Here is a 19,350-nt window from a genome sequence, read left to right on the forward strand (position 1 = left end):
ACCAACCGAGCTACCCAACTGGAATAGCAGGGTATTTTTTAAAGTAAGAAATAGGCAGCCATTTGTAGATAGGACCCAGGAGATTATCTTTTAAATCCAGTTGAGGAAAGTAGGGTGTTATCTAAGGGAAGCAAAACGGAATTGTAAATACCACTAAGAAAAACATAAACCTAATCCATTATATTACATTAGGCAAAGAGGGTTCATTCATTTTTTTCTTACACTATCATGAGGTCAATGGAAATGGAGAAAGATAATCTGGAAGCGTTTCACAAGTAAAGCCCATAGGACTTGCTAACTGATTAAATACAGGGTGAACACAAAAGAGGCATGGATGATGCTTAGGTCTTTAGTTAGAAAGAAAAAAGCATATTCTGATAGCTGAAACTGGCCTGGTACTATCAGGTGGGACTTGGTATCTTCCTATTAAACAGTTTCCCAGAATGCCAACATCAAACAAGGACTGAGATGTGACTTTGATGGATCAAGATGAAAACAAAACAGCCCTAGCTGAGTAGTTCAGCTGGTTGGTGCATTGTCCCGATATGCCAAGGTTGCAGGTTCAATCCTTGGTTAGAGTACATACAAGAATCAACCAATGAATCCATAAGTAAGTGGAACAATACCTCTGAGCAGTGTGACCCATTCACAAAGCAAAGGTTGCTGGTTAGATTCCTGGTCAGGGCACATGCCTGAGTTGCCGGTTGGTCCCTGGTGGCATGTACAAGAGGCAACCATTTCTCTTTCACATCTATGTTTCTCTCCCTCTCTTTCTCCCTCCCTTCTCCTCTCTCTAAAAATAAATAAATAAAATCTTTTTTTTAAAGATAAAAACAAGACTACTTCATAATTATGTCTGAATACACACAAAAATGTGAACATTGTCTAAAACACAAAAATAACCAAATATCTCTCTATCCTGGGTAATAAGAAGGACTGCTGCTTCCTTACCAATTATATGTTTAGCCAACCTTCATTCCTCACACCTTTTAGAAAAGACTGACTGCCCTGGCTGGGGTGGCTCAGTGGGCTGAGCGCCAGCCTGCAAACCAAAAGGTCACTGGTTCGATTCCCAGTCAGGGCACGGGCCTGGGTTGCAGGCCAGGTCCCTGGCTGGGGGCATGCGAGAGAGGCAACCACACGTTGATGTTTCTCTCCCTTTGTCCCTCCCTCCCCTTGTCTCTGAAAATAAATAAATAAAAATTTTAAAAACAAAAGATTGACTAAGACACCCAATAATAGAATTATCTCTGCTTCCTGACAATAGTAATTCCAGAGCAAAGCTCTGTTTCCTTGAACCTTCCCACAGCTCAAATCCTATAAAAATTTCCCCTTACTAGAGACTCCCTCACTGGAAGGAGTCTATTAATAAACACATCTTTGTTCAATTTTAGGTATGTTCTTTGGCTGATGGGCATTGACGTTGGCACAGGCAACTCAGACTGGATGATGGGGCCATTCCCTGAGATGGAAAAAATAGGGCATAATCAGTGTCTTGGGCTGACCAACTCTGCCAACCCCTCCGGCAAGCCTGTCTCTGGGTGCCCCGGGCAAAAGCTGGAAGGCTTCTCACAAGCACTCTGAGGTCTTTACCAACCCTCCCTAATTTTCCCTCTAAGGCATCACCAACTTCATTTACATTAGAACATAGAAGGAATTAATAGCTGATATTTAATGAATCTGTACCATGTGCAGTTAGAAGCGTTCTAAGTGCTCTATATGTTTAATTCATTTACTTCTCCCATCAACCCTAAGAAAATAGATATTATTATTATCGGATTTTACTAGTGAGAAAACTGAGGTACAGAGATTACATACCTCGTGTACTGAGGATTCGAACCTACGTCGTATTCAAGACCTGACAGAACCATCCTCAGCCTTTAACCTCTTAAACCAGGGCAGCCATCTTGTTTGTAGTCTGGAAGGACTGCAACTTCCGGCATTCCTTGCGGCACTTGCTCTCCTCACACAACAAATCCCGGCGTGCCCCTGGACTGCCCGGGGTGGAGGGTTCTAGAAGGCGTGACGTGAGGTCAAGAGCAGGCTCAGAGGCGGACACCTCTCAGCAGTCACTGTGGCTGCAGCTGCCAGACCTGAGGACGCGTGCGGCCCCACTGGCGGGCGCAACCTCCTTGCCTCCCCGACCATGGCCGCGCTCGGTCGGCCCTTCAGCGGCCTCCCCTTGAGTGGTGGCTCGGACTTCCTGCAGCCGCCGCCGGCTCTCTCCGGCCCGGCCTTGCCGCCGGGGGTGGACGGTGCCGAGCTGGCCCCTCGGCCGGAGCCCCGCGTTTCCCCGAGCAGCGCCGGTGGGAGTGCGGCGCGCGGACGGTGAGGAGCCGGGCGCGCGCGGGGCGGGCGGGCCGGGCGCTCCCTCCTCAGGACCCTCCACGGGAGCCTTCTGAGCTCCAGTTTACCAATGAGAAAACTGATCTCCAGAGACCGTAACTGGAAGTCACCGGAGGTCGTGCAGCCCGGGAGGGGAGTCCCGTTTGGACCTCGGCCCGTCCGCCCCTCCGTGGAGTGAGCAGACTTTCCCCAGCTGGACCGGATCGGGCTGGGATTGAAACCCGGGCCGCCTGCAGCCTAGTTGTGCCCTCAGCGGGCGCAGCGCTCGCTCCTCTTTCAGACACGGGGCGGCCGCTGATGGGAGCCACTTGCGGAGTCTCGGACAGTCAGCCTCTCATCTGCAAAGTGGGTCCTCCGAGGGAGGTCTTGGAAATAAAGCGCTTATCCCGGTGCCTGCCCCGAGTGCATTTTTTCTGCGTGCATCTCCCCAGATGGGCCTCCCCGTACTGTGGCAGAGTGGAAAGTTCAGCTCTCAGCCTCCGGTTAGGTGAAGGCCTCCCACCATGTACCCGACCGACTGCGTGACCTGTGTATCCGTGCCACTGCGCGGGGCAGGCGCGGCTGGGGAGTGCGGGCGAGGACGCTCGCTGGTGCTGACGGACGGCTCAGCACGTGTCTCTGTTGACCGATTTCTTTTCTGTTTGTTTCAACAGTGCTTCAGTTCCCTGTAAAAAGAAACACAAGCTAGAGCTGGAAGATGATGAGTAAGTTTCAGGCGCCATTTATTCACGTCAAATGGTCATTTAATTCACCGTGTATTATTTCCTCAATTAGTTGTAAGTGAAAAGATGAAACATTAGATGTCTCTGAAAGGAGGCACAAGGAACTGATAACTTTTTTTTAAAGAGTTTATTTATTTATTTTTAGAGAGAGGGGAAGGGAGGGAGAAAAGAGAGAGAGATACATCAATGTGTGGTTGCCTCTCGTGTCTCCAACTGGGACCTGACCCCCAACCCAGGTATGTGCCCTGGACTCAATCCACTGAGCCACACCAGCCAGGGCTAAAGTTCCCTTACTTTAAAAACCACTGGTCCAGAGAGTATTTATGTTCTTTATTGCCTTGGGATTGCTCTTTGCTTTTACCTCTTGGAGTTCCCTATGCGAAGCTGTTGAATAAAGGATTCCAGTGCCTCCCCGGCCAGGTAGCTCAATTGGTTAGAGCATCGTCCTGCTACGCCAAGGCTGTGGGTTTGATCCCCAGTCAGGGCACATACAAGAGGCAGCCAATGAATGCAGAAATAAGTAGAACAAAAAATTAATGTTTCTTTCTCTCCCTCCCTCTCTTTAAAATCAGTAAATAAAAAAAAATTTTTTTAAGTTATCCACCTTTAACTTACAAATGGAGAGACTGAGGCCCTGGGTGGATGAGGGACTAACATTTGGGTGTGTAATGCCCAGAAGTGTGCTGCCCAGCTGCCACTCTACAGCTCTTATCAATATTTTGAAGTCCCTTATATTACATTTTCTTTGGGACTTAATCATCACTGATCTCTAATTATTTGTAAAATAGACCTATAGGCATGAACTAATTTAGTCCAAATCATGTTAGAGGTCAGAGATCAGAACCCAGCACTTACATTTGGTTTCATTACATTGTTGAATTGTTCAAAGTGGTAGGAAATTACCTGTTCTCTCTAGATTTATTCTGCTTTTCTTAGCTAGTTTCTTATGTGTTTAACTTTTTCTTCTGCTTTCCAAAAGATCACATATTTTGAAACTATTCAAATATTATAGAAATAGTTCATGTATAGCTAGACATTGTTAATATTTTCTTATGAATTAAAACTAATTATAAACTAAACATTTAATAGTTGATTCCAGTCAACAATCTGGGTTCAAGAGAGCATTATTACTTGTCAGATTTTGTATCACCAGAGTCTTAAATGTTGATTTTCATAGTCTTAACGTGGAATAGGAACTTCGTGTGAAATCTGTGCTGCTTCCTTTGACCTCCGGTTTGGAGGATGAGAAGCTGTGGTAGTCATTAATGAATTTTGTTGGCTGCAGAGCTCTATTCCGGTCTTGAGATTGTACTTGCTGATGCCCAGACAATAAAGTACTTTGGTCTAAATACTTAAATGGAACAGGGCTGGTTGTCTGTTTAACTTGCTTCAGGCAGCTTTCAACTAAACTGGTCATATCATTGTACTTGCAAATACTAGTTCATGGTAAGAGTTTAAACAGTCAAACTTTCCTAAGGAGGCTGGAAGTTTTAGTGAAAATGGCACAGAAGTATAGGATTCAGGATCTCTGGGGTCTGTCTGGTGCCCAATATATAACTCTGTCTTACATGACACTTTGAAGGGGGCACTTTAGTTATTCTAGTTCCTAGTTTGCAAATCCGCAAAACAGAGAAATTGGATTTGATGAACTTGAAGGTCTTTATGAAATACAAAGTTTTCTAGAAATTAAAGGTAGTTTGTTTGAAGAATAGTATACCCCATTAGTCAAGGACTCAAAGAGCCAAATGACAGTATGACATTTTGGAGAGGACCAAGAAATGAGCGATATCATTCATCAGCACCTGCAGTATTTGGAACAGACCTGATGAGGCATATATTTTTGCCATAAGGGAATAGAGGGTGCCTACAGACCACCGCCCCGTATGACCAGTTTGATGGAGCTGCAGCAGTATGACAAAATATGGCTGGCGCTGAGTTGTTGCTTTTCCTTACTCCCACTTGACCTATTCAGAGTCAGATAAATAGGAATGACTTTAAGTTCCTATCTTGAACACTTCTAATTTGAAAAAGCAGAATCTTGCAGGTACAGCTTAGTTTGGCAGCGAGAACAGTAGAAGAAAAAGTCTCAGGGAGTCTGTGAGAGTGACAGAAAAGAAAATGCATGCTTTTCCATCTTGTAATCACACAGTCAAAAATTATTAGTTTTAGTCCATATAAGAATTTCATTAGAGGGATGATGCACATTTCATTTATATTAGTCAGGATTTTCGTTGTAATTTTTTTTTCCAGTTGCCCAATAAGAAAGAAAAGGATAACTGAAGCAGGGCTCTGTGCTGGTCCTAATGACTGGAGTCTTTGTGCACATCAGGATATAGAAGGTCATGGAGTAAATCCATGTACTAGTGGCCTTTCTGCACCGGGCATGTTAGATGTTATTTGTGAAGAAATGGATCAGACAACTGGAGAACCACAGTGTGAAGTTGCCAGAAGGAAGCTTCAGGAAATTGAGGACAGGTAAATGGGCAGCGTATGCAGCAGGCTTGTTGTTGTTCCTATGTCATGTTGCTACTCTTTTAAGCTAATCTAATTCATCATTCAATGATACCTTGATCCTTAACCTTTCAGAGAGACTGTAAAAATAAGCAAACTCATTAAATGTTAAAGTAACCTCTTCTCATAGAACTAGACATAATACTTTCAGTTACTATCTCTGGATATTAATTTTTGGTTTATGAGAGTTTTCAGGGATACATTCTTGCATCTAATATAAAACTTCTGTAAATGAAATGTTGAGTAATTTCTGTATATAATTTTTTCACTCATGTATAGTCTCATATTTTACTTGACCTTTGGATGTAGCACCTGTTGCTTTTACCCTTTTTTATTTCAAAAATTGTGTCCGATTACTAGAATATATAATAGCTTGACTAAAAAAGTTTTCTTTCTCTGCTGCTTCTGCCTTTATTTAGGATAATTGATGAAGATGAAGAAGTTGAAGCTGACAGAAATATTAACCATCTCCCCAGTCTTGTCCTTTCTGATACCATGAAAACAGGTTTGAAGAGGGAGTTTGATGAAGTTTTTACAAAGAAAATGATTGAGTCCATGTAAGTTTTGGTTCCTGGTTTTTACTTAATTACGATTTTGGAGGGAAAACCCAGTGTCTGTAGATGCTGCGTGTCCTATCCTAGCCGTCTCTTCATCTACAGTTAAAGGACAGAAGGTTTTGTATTTAGCCCAGGTTACAGACAGACCTTTACAATTCAAGGGGGTGAGCAAATGCAGTGCAAGCCGGAGTTTGAGGTGTGCGCGCGGGAGGGGCGGCTTTGCCTACTCACCCTGGATTCTGTTGAAGTCTGAAGTGCACTGTGTTCTGTTTGGGAATGGGAGGACTGGCAAGAGAGCCCATTCTTTTACTTTATTTTTTTATTTTAAAGCTTTTATTTATTTTTAGAGAGAGGGGAAGGGAAAAAGAGAGGAAGAGAAATTTTGATCAGTTGCCTCTTGCACACCCCGAAGCCAGAACCCTACATGAAACCCAGGCATGTGCCCCAATCCTTTGGTCTGCCTGACCAAAGTTACAGAAGTAGTAGGAGTGAGCCAGCTGGGCTGCAGCGGCTGTGGAAACAAGCTACAGGGGCAGAAGAAGGCTTGGAGCTTAGGAGAGAGGCAAAGCTAAAAAATGTGCCTGGGGCGAACAAGGAGGGGGAAGGGAAAGGCGTGACGGTCCTAGAGGGAGATAAAGAATCCACATTTCAAAACCTCTTGTTTACCAGGCTTTCTCAGTTATTTGGGGAACACCATCATCAAAATGTCTCCCAGCAATCAAAAGAGTTATTACAAAGGCTATAAATCAGAGCTCATTTATCTCATAGTGTATATAGCCCCCTAGGCCTTTAGCTCTGAGAACCATCTTGCCCCTAATTTAGACAGTTTAATGAGTTGAGTTTGCTGGTTTCCTAGATCATCAGAATAGAAGCACAGAAACAGCTAGTGAGAGCAGAACAAACTCAAAGTAGTGAGTAGTAAAAGTATAGTGTGAGGACAAGAGAGGAAACAGGAAAGCGAACATAAGAACCTAAAAAGTAAAACATCTTGGGGCTCGTTCATACAGGAACTAAAGATAGCTCTAATTATTGTAGTCCTTGAGCCTAGGTGATCTCAAGTCCTCATTATCTGCTGTAAGCAAGTTGTAAAGTGCCATTTAGGTGTTGCCTAGATAAGAATTGATGCTTAGTGAGTGTGACAGATATCTGAAACAGTCTCTTAGGACACCAGTCCCAGTGATGCTAGGTAGATGAGGCGTTATTGCCTTTGGCCACAGTGGGTTCAGCTGCTGCTTGATGTTAGATCACAAAGATTTGGGGTTGGCCCCCTGGCTTAAATTTATAATTTACTGCCCAGCTCTGAGGGCAGGCAAACAGTTTAGCCAAGAGTAAGCAGGTCACATTGCCCTCTAGTCTTGGTAGTTTTCCATAAGCTAGCCTTTGGAGGTATTCTTTATTGTTTGTGTTTTATTTTGCCTTACTTGCTTTTGGGCTCTAGAAACCATCAAACCATTAGCAGCTGGGGGAGGGCTGGGCGAGGGGTGGCGCAGACATAGGCATTGGGCCCATAAATCATTTTGGCTTACTGCAAAAAGCATTATACTTCATAGCTATAAAGGACATACTGAGATACTTTTAATGTGTTTGTCCATTGTTTCATTTTCATTTTTAATGGTTTTAGTACAAGATAGTAGCCCACACCATACTATTAAAAAAGTTATGCCCTGGCTGGTGTGACTCAGTGGATTGAGACTGCAAAATGAAAGGTCGCTGGTTCAGTTCCTGTAAGGGCACATGTCTGGGTTGCGGGCCAGGTCCCCAGTTGGGGGCAAATGTGAGAGACAAGTGATCAATGTTTCTCTCCCTCTCTGTCTCCCTCCCACCCCCTCTCTCTGGGGGAAAAAATAGAAAGTTATAATGTTAAGTCAGAGACCTGTATTTTTTCACATTAGATGTTTGTTACTTTTAATCACAGCACCAGTACAGCCACTTGGTTTGGTTAAAAATGCAAGCAGAACTGTAAAATTTTATATATTTAAGTGTCCTTTCTAAATATTAATTTGAGTTATCATAAATCTCTTTATTTTGATATCATCAGTTCTTAACCCTACACATTAATAGCAGATACTAGCTTTTTAACATACAGCTTTTATTTCCACATCCTAAAATTTTTTATTTAAAAAATCTGTTATTTTATGTCTTAGGAGCCGTCCTTCTATGGAGCTTGTGCTCTGGAAACCTCTCCCTGAACTCCTTTCTGATAAGCCAAAGCCATCATCTAATGCTAAGAACTACACGGGAGAGAGCCAAACTAAACATGCCGTCACCGGCACTGCCTTCCCTGGGAGAACTGAACTGTTCTTGGAACCTCGGCAAACAGGGATGCCTATTTACAACAGTTTGGAGACAGCTGCTTGCACAGAAGAAGAGATGGAACTCTAGAAATCTGTTTCTAGTTGACAATTTTGAAAGGCTCATGTGTTCAGTTGAAACGGGTGTATCTCCACCTGTGATCTGGGGTGGGACTCTCATTTTGGGTAGCCATTTCTTAAATTCAACTTTTTGCCAAGGAAGCTTGTCTCAAGGGAATAGCTGTTTTCTAGAGAGATTATTATTGTGACATTATAGTCTGCACAGGCAAATATAGAAACTATATGTGTAAGGGTGACTTAAATCATTTGTCACATGGTCTAAACCATTCAGATACTTAGAGAAGACTCAGACACATGAGTTGAAAAAGACGCATTAAGAAAGAAAGATACTGCTACTATAGCTGTACCCTGACAGTTGAATCACAACTTTATCTGTAGATAAGAGCTCTGTTTACAGTGGTGACTGATCAGGGAGAAGGAGGGAAGAAAGCAGTAGCTTAAGCCTATTGCTAGGAAATTTAATAGAGACTCTGAAACTTGTACAGTAGTTGTCAATATAATGTAGCTAAATAGCCAGTAGCATTGTGGCTCACCTCTTTGCCTCTGAAAATGTGATGAAAATACAAAGAAGATGTTTTTCTTTTGAGGCTTTTTTACTTTATGCTACTGGAGCTCCTTGGATTCCCTTGGGTAGTTAATAAACCAAGCTATTCAGTAATGTTTACAACTTAATTTGAGTGATAAAAGATTTTGAGGTAACCCCCCATGCAAATTGGCTGAGAGAAGCATCTCTTAGGTAATCCCAAGGAAGTGCTGTGTTAACTAAGCCCAGCATTGATAACTTCAGTAGTTAAAGGTTGTACCTGTATTAGCAAGTTGAGTGTTTAATGTTAATTTAGAAAACAATGACAGAATAATTACCTGATAACATATGTGCAGGCAATGTTGAGATTTACTGAAATAGCCAGTTTGCCTGGTGCTTCAACTATCGTGCAGTAGCTTTAAAAATTAGTAGAGAATAGCTTCCTGCTAGCAGGGAGTCTTCATTTTTCAGACCTAAACCAGCTCAAGATGTCCTTTGGGATAACCAGGATTGAATTTTTTTAATTTCTCAGGAAGAGCTCTTCTGTGTGGCAAGGACTCCGTAGTGCAAAGCGAAATGACAACTCCTTTAATGCTACAGAATATTCACTATAACTTGTTAAATGAGTGTAATAGTGTAATACTGGCCCTTTCCTCACACAATGTGAACAGGAGACCATCCCAGTTCATTTTCTGGGTTTCTTCCCCCTTTGGAGGAATCAGATACCTTGTGTAGAAGAAAAATGATTTATGCCAAGTATAGAGGTAACTTTTTAGTAACTAGCTCCCAGGCATTTTGGAAACACTCTGAAATCCCTTCCCTTGTTACAGATGGCATAGAAGTCACAAGTCTGTTAATTGGACTCTTTCTTCTCTTGCCTTTTGTTCCTCCTTTATTTCTGTCTGGATAGTCAGGAAAAAACTTAATGTTTAATATTTAAACAACATATTTAATGTCTACACAGTAAAATTATTCAAACTTCAAACCAGTATTTAAACTAGTTGGAAACCAGCTAATAGTTTCTTAATCTCAGACTTAGAGATGAATGTAAACTGTATTCTGTTGAAATCTGCAAGTGTTTGATTCATGCCATTTGAAAAACTGCTTTTAGGTCATTGTTTAATGGGACCAACTTGCAAAGTTTGTAGCCTTAAAGAAATCTCCACGCTAAAAAATTTGTTCTAGTGCAACCAACCCCAAAACATGAAGCAACTGCCTGGAATTTGGAGTTAGTCCCAGTGTTAGGGTGGGAGGGGGGGCGACAGCTTTCCCAAGAAGCACCCAGACACACTGATTGTCTTCTATAGGAATTGTTGGTCAGGCCTCTGACCAAAGGTCTGTGTTGTGTGTGATGAAAAGGAGGAAAGATGTGCCCCCAAACAAGGCTCTAACATCATTGGTAAATATAGGAAAAAATTGAGATCCTGCTAGTTAAAATCTAAGCAGAACCTGTTTCAGGAGTCAAGCTATCTTGACAGAACAATTATTTCTGCTGGAGAACGGATGTTCAATGCTTCTTTTTAAACCTCTTGCATATGTTTATACAAAAATTGTCATCTTCATCCTTGTGGTGCTTGTTCATCTGAGCCTTGTCCACAGTCCCCAGGCTTCTGCTTTGTGTTTCTTTTGTAGCATAAGGCTTTTGCGTTTGCCTTAAGGTTTTCCTAGAGGAATAATCGGTCTTTTCATTTTGTACAGCTGTTGCAGCATGGATCAAACATTAGCTTTCTATGCTAATGAGTGAAGAGAAAAAATATTACCTAAAGCAGGTGAGCTTTAATGAACAAATGTATATTTTCTCTGAGTTTGAGTAGGGTGTGTGGGTGGTTGTTTTTTTAATTAGTATGAGGAGAGTAAGTCCAGTTCTCACAAATATTAATCAGCCAGGTTTTTTTTTTATTAATCGCATTCTTGAAAGGTGCAAATGTAAAATTTTGAAAAGTAACTAGAACCATGGAAAGAACATTTACCAGCAAGTTTATTAATTACTTTGGATTTGGAATTGTTTTTTAATAGTGATAAGAATGGTGCAGTACTAGGAAAGTTCTGGAGAAGTGTCACTTTAAAATGAGAATCTGGTGTTTCTGTATTTTGTTGTTTTCAATAAAATTCCTAAGTGTTTTGGACTTTTTGAGATATTTGTATTCCTTTGGTTTCCTCTAAATTGTATTTGAAGTAGCATTCATATCAGTGAGGGGATTAAATATGTTCTAAAGAGATGATTACATTGGGCTAAAGGTAAGTTTTATAAATGAATTAGCTCTTTGCAAAACAGGCATACTGTGCTTTGCCTTTCTAAAACCCTTAGAATGCTTTCCGCTCTTAGTGCACTGCTGTTGTCAGTCAACAGCTTTGATTGATAATAGTGATTGATTGCCAGCATTCAGATGGCATTGGTGACGGAGTCTTCAAAAATTTTCAAATATGAAGTTGAAAATGGAATATAGAGTTCACAGTTCTGTTTTTATAGGTTTGGGACCTTTAGGGAATAGGAAAATTCCATGATGTTCAATTCCATGATCATTCCTTTCTTGACTTGATAGGTCACTGGGTGGCAGTGTTGCCTGCATAGTCACAACCGCTGCTTAATAAATGTGGGTCCCAGACTTAAGGGCAGAACTTACAGTTTACAGAAGACTCAGGATCTTGTTTTGTTTTTCATCGAAATTTGTAAATCACAGCTAAAAGTTATCCTTAAAAGTTCTTTTACCTGTTTGCTAACTAAAACCTTAGTAGATAGTGACAAGATAGTATTATAATCCAATTCACCAGGTCCAGTGTTCAGACTTGACCAGTGGTTTTACAGTCTTTTTGCAGCAATACCTAAAATATCATTTAGGTTTCATTGAACTCTACAATGAAGTTCAGGCAGCGTAACATTTAATTCCTTCAGGGGGAAATAGAGTTTTGTATACATCAGTTTTGTTTAAATATTCTATCAGTGGCGTTTTAGAGATGACAACTCCAGCCAGATAAAGATGACTTTAACAGCTGAGTGATTAGTGGCTAAATAAGCCAGTCTTGCTCTTTCTTTTTTTTTTTTTTTTTTTTTTTTTTAAGATTGTTTTAGAGAGGGGAAGGGAGCAAGAGAAACATCAGTGTGTGGTTGCCTCTTGCACACCCCCAACTGGTGGGGTCCTGACCCACAACCCAGGCCTGTGCCCTGACTGGGAATCAAACTGGCCACCCTTTGGTTCACAGGCTGGAGCTCAATCCACGAGCCACACCAGCCAAGGATTGCTGTCTCCTAATGAACATTAGAAATCACAGAGTAAAGATTTAATTCTTAGGAAATTAGACTTAACCTATGCCATAAAACATTCCTGGAGTGGGCAGCATTACCTTCTGACTGCCATTCTGTGCCTACTTTGTGTCTGCTCCAGTAGTATGCCTAGAAAAGCAAAGGAGCACACACAGACTGGTGTTACAAAGCCCCGGAAGATGGTGTACAGGCACCTGTCACCTGGTTCTTTTAATCTGTCATGGACAACCCTTTGCATTTAATAGAAATTATGTTTTGGTTTTGTAGGAAAAGGTCTTGATTCTTGTTTCTAACCATTGAGTGTTTGAATATGAAGATGTCCTTGAATACCAGGTGTTTTCTCAACACTGAGCAGTGTTTAGTTTTTTTCACCCATCTGTGCAGGAAATGAAAACCCTGATAATCTACACAAGTTATGTATGTCCTGTTACTCCTGTCAGTACAGCTGCCTCTTTCATGTGATGTACTTGAATGTAAATTACTTGAGCCTCAATCCCCAGATGCTTGTACTATTATGATGGAGGCTTAAAATGCATCTGTAATTACATCTGCCTACACAATTCCTAAATAGTCTCAGCACTTAGGTTTTCAGGTACAGAAAACCAGGTGATCAAAGTTTTTAATCACGGGGACAGCTGGAGACTGTCCCGGAGACTGTCCTTACATTTATGATACAGAAACTAAGCAAGCTTGCATGCCAAGAACCACAGCTGGGCTCTGGCTTTAGTGACCAAGGATCTTAGGCTGTCTTGCTTGCAAGTATGCTGTGGACATTACTCCAGTCACACCAAAAGTGTTCTCTTGTACTTGGTTGAAAACTTGAGCCTGCTTTGCCTTGCTGCTTGGGACTTTTTGTATCCCATCTCCTTTTGTGTACTCCTTCACTTTGACCTCCCCAGAGTGTCTTAATAAATATTGGTATAGAATGCTGGCCTAGGTGAAATGTCTTAAGTTAGGGAAGCCCTTTATGTCTTGTAAGATTCCCAAGGAAGAGGTGCACCATGAAGGATGATGTCATCAAGTCTCTAGTTTGGGGATTGTATTAATACCTAGTTTTCCTTGGACAGGTTCATTCTTTAGTGAAAAAGTTCTAGAGTGTATGATTCTATAAACGATTAAAATCCTTCCAAAGTGGATTAGGTGACAAAAGCTAACTTCTGAGTGCTTGGGATGGTGCCTGGCATATTCTAAGGGCTTATAATATACCATCTGTGTGAATTGTTTAGCAACTGTTAAGAGACAGTGACTATTATGCCCTCGTACAGATGAAGAAGTGGTATTATACGTCCAGGGTTACCCAGCTAACAGTGGCAGAGTTGAACCCAGGGAGTCTGATTCTAGAATATGCTCTTAATTCCTTAAATAATGGCAAGAGAATCTTGGTATTTAACACATGTCCTTCTCTTACATGAGGTGGTATAGCAAACCAGTGGTTAAGGGTTCTAGCTCTGCCACTTATTAGCTGTGATATTGGTCTGTTAGGCTGAAGAAACTGTCTCAAATATAGTAACTGCTCAGAGTAGATTATATCACTTATGGCCACCGGGAATTGGAGCAGGCAGTAATTAAGGGGGAAAAAAATCTTCAGTCACTTTAAAGTTGCATGGTTACTGAAGTTGGATAAATCACTGCCATGGCAAACAGTGAAACACCTAGAGGGAACATAAGACAAGGTCCAAGAACGAATCAAAGAACAAAGACACTGCATTGCACTTTTTAATTGCATGGGTAGTTTTAAATAAATGGAGAAAGCACCTTCAGAAGTTACACTAGCAGGGAAAGATTCCATCAGGCATTTACGTAGTAAATTTCTGTAACTTTATAAAAGATTCTTGATCTTTACTGGAACTGTACATGAGGGAAAGAGAGCCCCCTCGGGTAGGTTTCTCTCTGCTTGCAGAAGCAAACTAAAGGACCTAAAATCGGAGGCAAGCCTGGGATGCTGAGAAATGACAAAGGGCCAACGAGAAATGATAAAGGGCCATTCATAAATTCCCTGTCCGATGTCCTCTACATAAGTATTTTAGAGCAAACTGTTGCCCTTAAGATAAAGGTACAACCTCAGAAGCAGAAGCTATAATTCTGCATTATAGTACTGTATCTTGAGTACCCCGCCCCGCTGAATGTCAGAAGACAATACCTGGGGGGACCTGTGAAGTTTGAACAATTTCTTTGCTGTTTACCTTCTACTGTGGCTTTTGAATGAAGCACAAACAGGCTTCTCTACCATATTCCAGGCAGTGTAATAGTCAAGGAAAAGGTCAGTATTGGACCATTCCTTAGACACTAATCAACTGGGGGAAAAGTTCATTGGCAAAACTGTCCTCCCAAGAATGGTCTACATCAAGCAGAGGGGACATGTCGCTGAAGGGGGAAGGAGAGCCCTCATAGCTACAGTCACTGTAAGCATCCAGCAGGCAGGAAGATGGCTTCAGGCAGGGGCTGGATGGAAGATCTGGGATATCCAGCTCTGGAATGAAGTCATCTTCTACAAGTTCTTCCTTCACTGAGACAGTTAATTCAGGGTGTTCTTTCTCTGAGGGGCTGAAAGGTGCTTCCTCAATTTTCACTACCACATTAGCTTGGCTCTCTGTCTCAGAGGGTATCTCTAAGACTAGAGGCTTGGTATATACATGGTCAAAACGAATCAGTTCATTAATGGCTTCCAGCTTGGCTGATGACGTCCCCAGTGATGGACAATCGGAGGCTGGTAAGGAACTGGGTCCTTCTGAGGAGACCTCTGGGAGCTGCTCCACGCTGGTAGACTCTGGAGAAGGACATCTGAGGAACATGACTGGGTCCAAGTTGAGTAGAATACCCAACAGGATATCAGACTGCAAGAGGCAAAAAGTAAATGGAGTCCAACTATTAGAATGCACCTGAGAATCTACCTAGAATACTTAGTACTAGGTTCCATAATGTAAATTAGTCATTATGCTACATGATAATCTCTGGAACCCACCAAACCCATTTATCTACACTTCATTCCATGTCTTGGATCACCTGGAAACAGAAAGGTAGTCAGTTGATGTCCACCCCTAACCCAACCCAAACTAACTTCTACCCTAATCTGTCTGGTTAGGGATATTGGGCATTGAACAGATGTTAGACAGCTCTTAGTAAATCCACATAACCCCTACCTCAGAGTCCGAAGAGTCAACACTGTCAGAATCCATGGGGACGTGTTCTGGAGGGGTGACAACTGGGCCTGCACCTGCTGCAGAGGTGCACGTAGTCTGAGTGCTGCGGACTCAGCAGACCCGGCCACCGGCCTCGCTTCATTCCCCTGAGAGGAAACACCAAAGTGATTAAACTGCTCAAACAGCTGAGGATCCCCAAGGAAAAATGCTCACCAGGCAGCTGTGATTCTCAACTTTTCGAGAAATTTAGAAAACTAATCTTTAGGGCTGAAATCTTTCCCTTACCTTTGTTATTTCCATTTTCTTGAGTCCTCAAGAAAAGATGAGAAAAGGGAGTAAGACTAACTTTTCATTGTAATTTTGTATACTACGGAACATTTTTACTCCCCCAAGTTTCAAGCAGGATGCTTTTTTTTTTTAAAGATTTATTTATTTGCAGAGAGAGGGGAAGGGAGGAAGAGAGGGAGATAAACACCAACGCGCGAGAGAAAGATTGATCGGTTCCCTCTCACACATTCTCATCCAGGGACCTGGCCCACACCCAGGTGTGTGCCCTGATCAGAAATCGAATTGGTGACCTTTCAGCCTGTGGACAACGCCGAACCCACTGAGCCACACAAGCCAGGGCTAGGACTGATATTCTTAAATAATATCCTAATGATATTCTCCATAATAATAATGTCCCTAAGTAATATAATGTTATGGTAAATTTAGACCCAGAATCTTTTTGGATAGTGATTATTTTAAAGTTTGTCCTTAACATTACCTTCACAGAGTAGAACTGCCCTACTGTCGACCTTAGACCACTTAAGCATTGTCGTTGAAGCTAACAGAATCCACAGATTACAAGCCACAAATCTTCTATCAGAGAAGTGTCACTATGAAAATGAGTCCTTTCCTTAGTCATTCATAGTCATCAAAAAGCTACTATAAATTTAGTAACATTCAAAGCCAGATTTGACTGGCTCTCCTATTCTCGTTCTCCTTAATACTGGCACATCTTAGTGGCTATCGACACTTGTTAGAACTTGCTTTTAGAGGGCCATGTAAGTTATTTTAATCATTAGCATTTAGTACTATTCAATACACAACTGAAAATAAATGTCATTAAAGAAAGAGGTTATGCCATGTCACTTAGAACCAGTTCTCATATATGACACCAAACAAAGGAGATACTTACCTTGGTTTCTTCCTCCTCTTCAGTAACCTGGGCCTCCATCCCCAAGCGCTGTCTTAACTCTTGGTTCTCCACTACAAGGCCATGAGTTTTCTCTCTTAAAAGCTGATTTTCCAGCAGAAGTTTTTGGTTCTGGAAGAAAGTTCATAAGAGGCTATTAAAACATCTCTTTCAACTTAATAAATCTGATAACATTTCACTACAATTAATTTCCTTTCCTTCTATGTTAGAAAAACTATGCTTATCCAGTTCATACTAGGTATTAGAAGGCATGGTCATAATTACTGAAAATAAAGCTATTTAAGAAGTGCCATTTCATGGAGTCACAAATAACACAATGCCTCCAACTAATACAGACCTCAGCCAAGGGTGATTTGTAGCTTTAATTTAAATATGATGTCAAAAAATACCCTATCTTGAACTGGCAGGTAACAATAAAAGTAGGCCATAAAATCAAAATATGTTAAAAAAATAAAAACAATATAAATAATCCTTATGTATTTAGGATGTGTAACTCACAACAATTTAAGATTAGGTGGACCCTAGAAGGTAAAGAGAACCATTAGTGGACTTTGGCCAAGTCAGGAAGGGGGTCAAGTTTAAGCAATGATTTCCTATCTGCTCTTAATTTCTTAGTACTAACTTGATGAACAGTGTTGTAATGTAATTCACCAACTTTGAAACAGATCTAGTACCACATGCCAGAGGGTCCATCACTTCTCTCATCAAACTTCACCATCTACCTTAACTCAGATTAGTTTAACTTTTAATTACATGTTCAGTTTTATTCTAAAGGGACTGAAACAACTTGGGATGGGCAACGAATATCAGCACATTTACCAAGGAAGCATACACGATGGATAAAAGAGGAGAGTTCAGCCTTAAGTATTTTTACCTCTTCTTCCAAATCTACCACTTGTTGTTCCAGCTCACTCATTCGAGCTTTCTTTCGGTCTCTGGCAGTCTGAGCTGCTACTCTGTTTTTCAGTTTCCTAAGAACAGAAGGGACATACACACTGAGTCATCTCAAACCTTATTTATATCTTTATTTGAAAACTTGGCCAGCTGGTGCTTTCACATCAATTTACAATATAAGGGAGGCAAATGGTAAAATACACTTCAGGCTGTTCCCCTCAATAAAATAAAACAAAACAAAAATGCAGCCTTCTTTCAATCTCGCTTGAACTGCTTTATTCTCTTTCATATTGCATCATCCACCTCAGTCTCACTCCGGCCACAGCATGGGGGCTGGACACAAATATTACTCATCTTGCAACATTAAGAAATACCCTCCTCCCTTTTCCATCCCCCCCTCCTCCGCCCGCCCCATTGCTTCCTGTCTCCAAGCCCTCAAACAGGATCAACCTGGAATAATTAAATCTAGTGAAGGCCACAGTCGCGCTATGACATAAACCTTCTCTCCCCAAGCACAAGTCAAATAAGGGAGAGGCTGATGCTTTCCTCTCTAGTGCTGAGATCCTAGGCTGGAGCCATGTCTGCTGGAGGAGGGAGGCACTTAAGAAAACACGAAGTGCACACAGGTCAGAAAAGATCTAACGTTACAGAGAACTAAGTAATTGGCATTTCTTTCTTAATCTCCCCAACGACCTCATGAAGTAAATACCATTTTAAGGCCGCAGAGTCTGACTAGCGAGCCTAACAGAGCTCCCAGTGCTTGCAACAGCTGTCATTTCAGCGGCTCCTCAAAATAAAGTATGTAAACCGAGAGGCTGTTCGACTTCAAGCTCAGAAAAGCTGAACGACCTGTCTGTGGTCACACATCAAAAAGGGCCTGGAACCCAGGGTCCTGCACACCCAGCCCTAGGCATATCTAACGAGATAGAAAAGAAGGAAATAAAAGAGACATGAGCAGCCCGAACTCAACTCAGCGCAGTGGATCCGGTCAGTCCAGACTTCCTGCCCCGCCCCGCGCCACGCTGGCACCGGACCGGCCAGGCCGAGGGCACCCGAGCGCGGCCCGATCCAGACCCACCCCTGGTCCCGGTTTCTGACCCGGTCCCAGACACGGGGCCCTCGCCCACCTCCGTAGTGCCTTCTCCTCGGGGCTCAGGTGTGTGAGGCGCTGTCGCTTTCGAGCCTGGGTTGGTGCCCCGCTCTCTGCCTCTGCGCTGGCGCCTCGCTGGCCCGGCAGCATGAGTGGCACATTCCGGCCGGCCGGGGCCCCGGCGGCAGTGGCGGCGGCGGCAACGGGCTTGCCGGACAGTAGCAGCACTTTGGGGGCCCCGGCCACCGGGCTCTGCGCGGATGCCACCACCACCATGGCCAAAAGCGTCTACACCTGTGCGCACTGCAGCCAGCCAGCCGCCAGGCCCGGCTGCACCCAGCCTTTCTATGGTCGTGGCCCCCCACGATTGGCCAATGCTGCATGACGCACTTCGATCTCATCGCCTATTGGCTCGGAGTGCCCGGCAGGGGCGTGGCCAAAGCGTCTAGCGTGGCAGCGCTTTTTTCCCCGTAGGGTGTGCGGGGGACATTTTTTTCTCGGGGGCGACCGGCAGGACCCAGCCTTGGGCGGGTGCAGCTGATAGAAGGGCCGGGGGACCACCCCCCCGGGCTCGTGAGGCAGGGTCGGGGCCAGGTGGAGTTTCCCTAGCAAACTAATTTTTCCCCGTAGGCTGCTGCATTTTTACTCGGAATGACAATTTAATTCCAAACCGAGAGATTTCCGTGTGGACGCATTTCAGCCCAGATGAGGATGTTTACCTCTAGCGCACAGAAT

General features: G+C 42.8%; 2 protein-coding genes across 2 annotated transcripts; one reads left to right on the plus strand and one right to left on the minus strand.

Moving 5' to 3' along the window:
* The first annotated feature begins 1,889 nt into the window (after window positions 1-1,889).
* Window positions 1,890-9,919, plus strand: CCDC117 (coiled-coil domain containing 117). The gene is made up of 5 exons (XM_090290914.1): window positions 1,890-2,328; window positions 3,000-3,050; window positions 5,319-5,543; window positions 5,999-6,136; window positions 8,281-9,919. Exons 1-5 carry the CDS (start codon window positions 2,147-2,149, stop codon window positions 8,516-8,518), a joined length of 834 nt encoding a protein of 277 aa, XP_090147040.1. The 5' UTR covers window positions 1,890-2,146; the 3' UTR covers window positions 8,519-9,919.
* A 4,076-nt stretch (window positions 9,920-13,995) lies between these two features.
* On the minus strand, window positions 13,996-18,947 carry XBP1 (X-box binding protein 1). Its single transcript, XM_090292325.1, is given in 6 exon segments — window positions 13,996-15,127; window positions 15,434-15,517; window positions 15,520-15,579; window positions 16,614-16,742; window positions 17,506-17,602; window positions 18,653-18,947. Coding segments are annotated over 6 exon segments (1,164 nt in total). The 5' UTR covers window positions 18,892-18,947; the 3' UTR covers window positions 13,996-14,572.
* Between the last annotated feature and the right edge of the window lie 403 nt (window positions 18,948-19,350).

Source organism: Furipterus horrens, unplaced genomic scaffold (genome assembly GCF_987537825.1).
Source record: "Furipterus horrens unplaced genomic scaffold, mFurHor1.1.pri manual_scaffold_11, whole genome shotgun sequence".
Taxonomy (NCBI): domain Eukaryota; kingdom Metazoa; phylum Chordata; class Mammalia; order Chiroptera; family Furipteridae; genus Furipterus; species Furipterus horrens.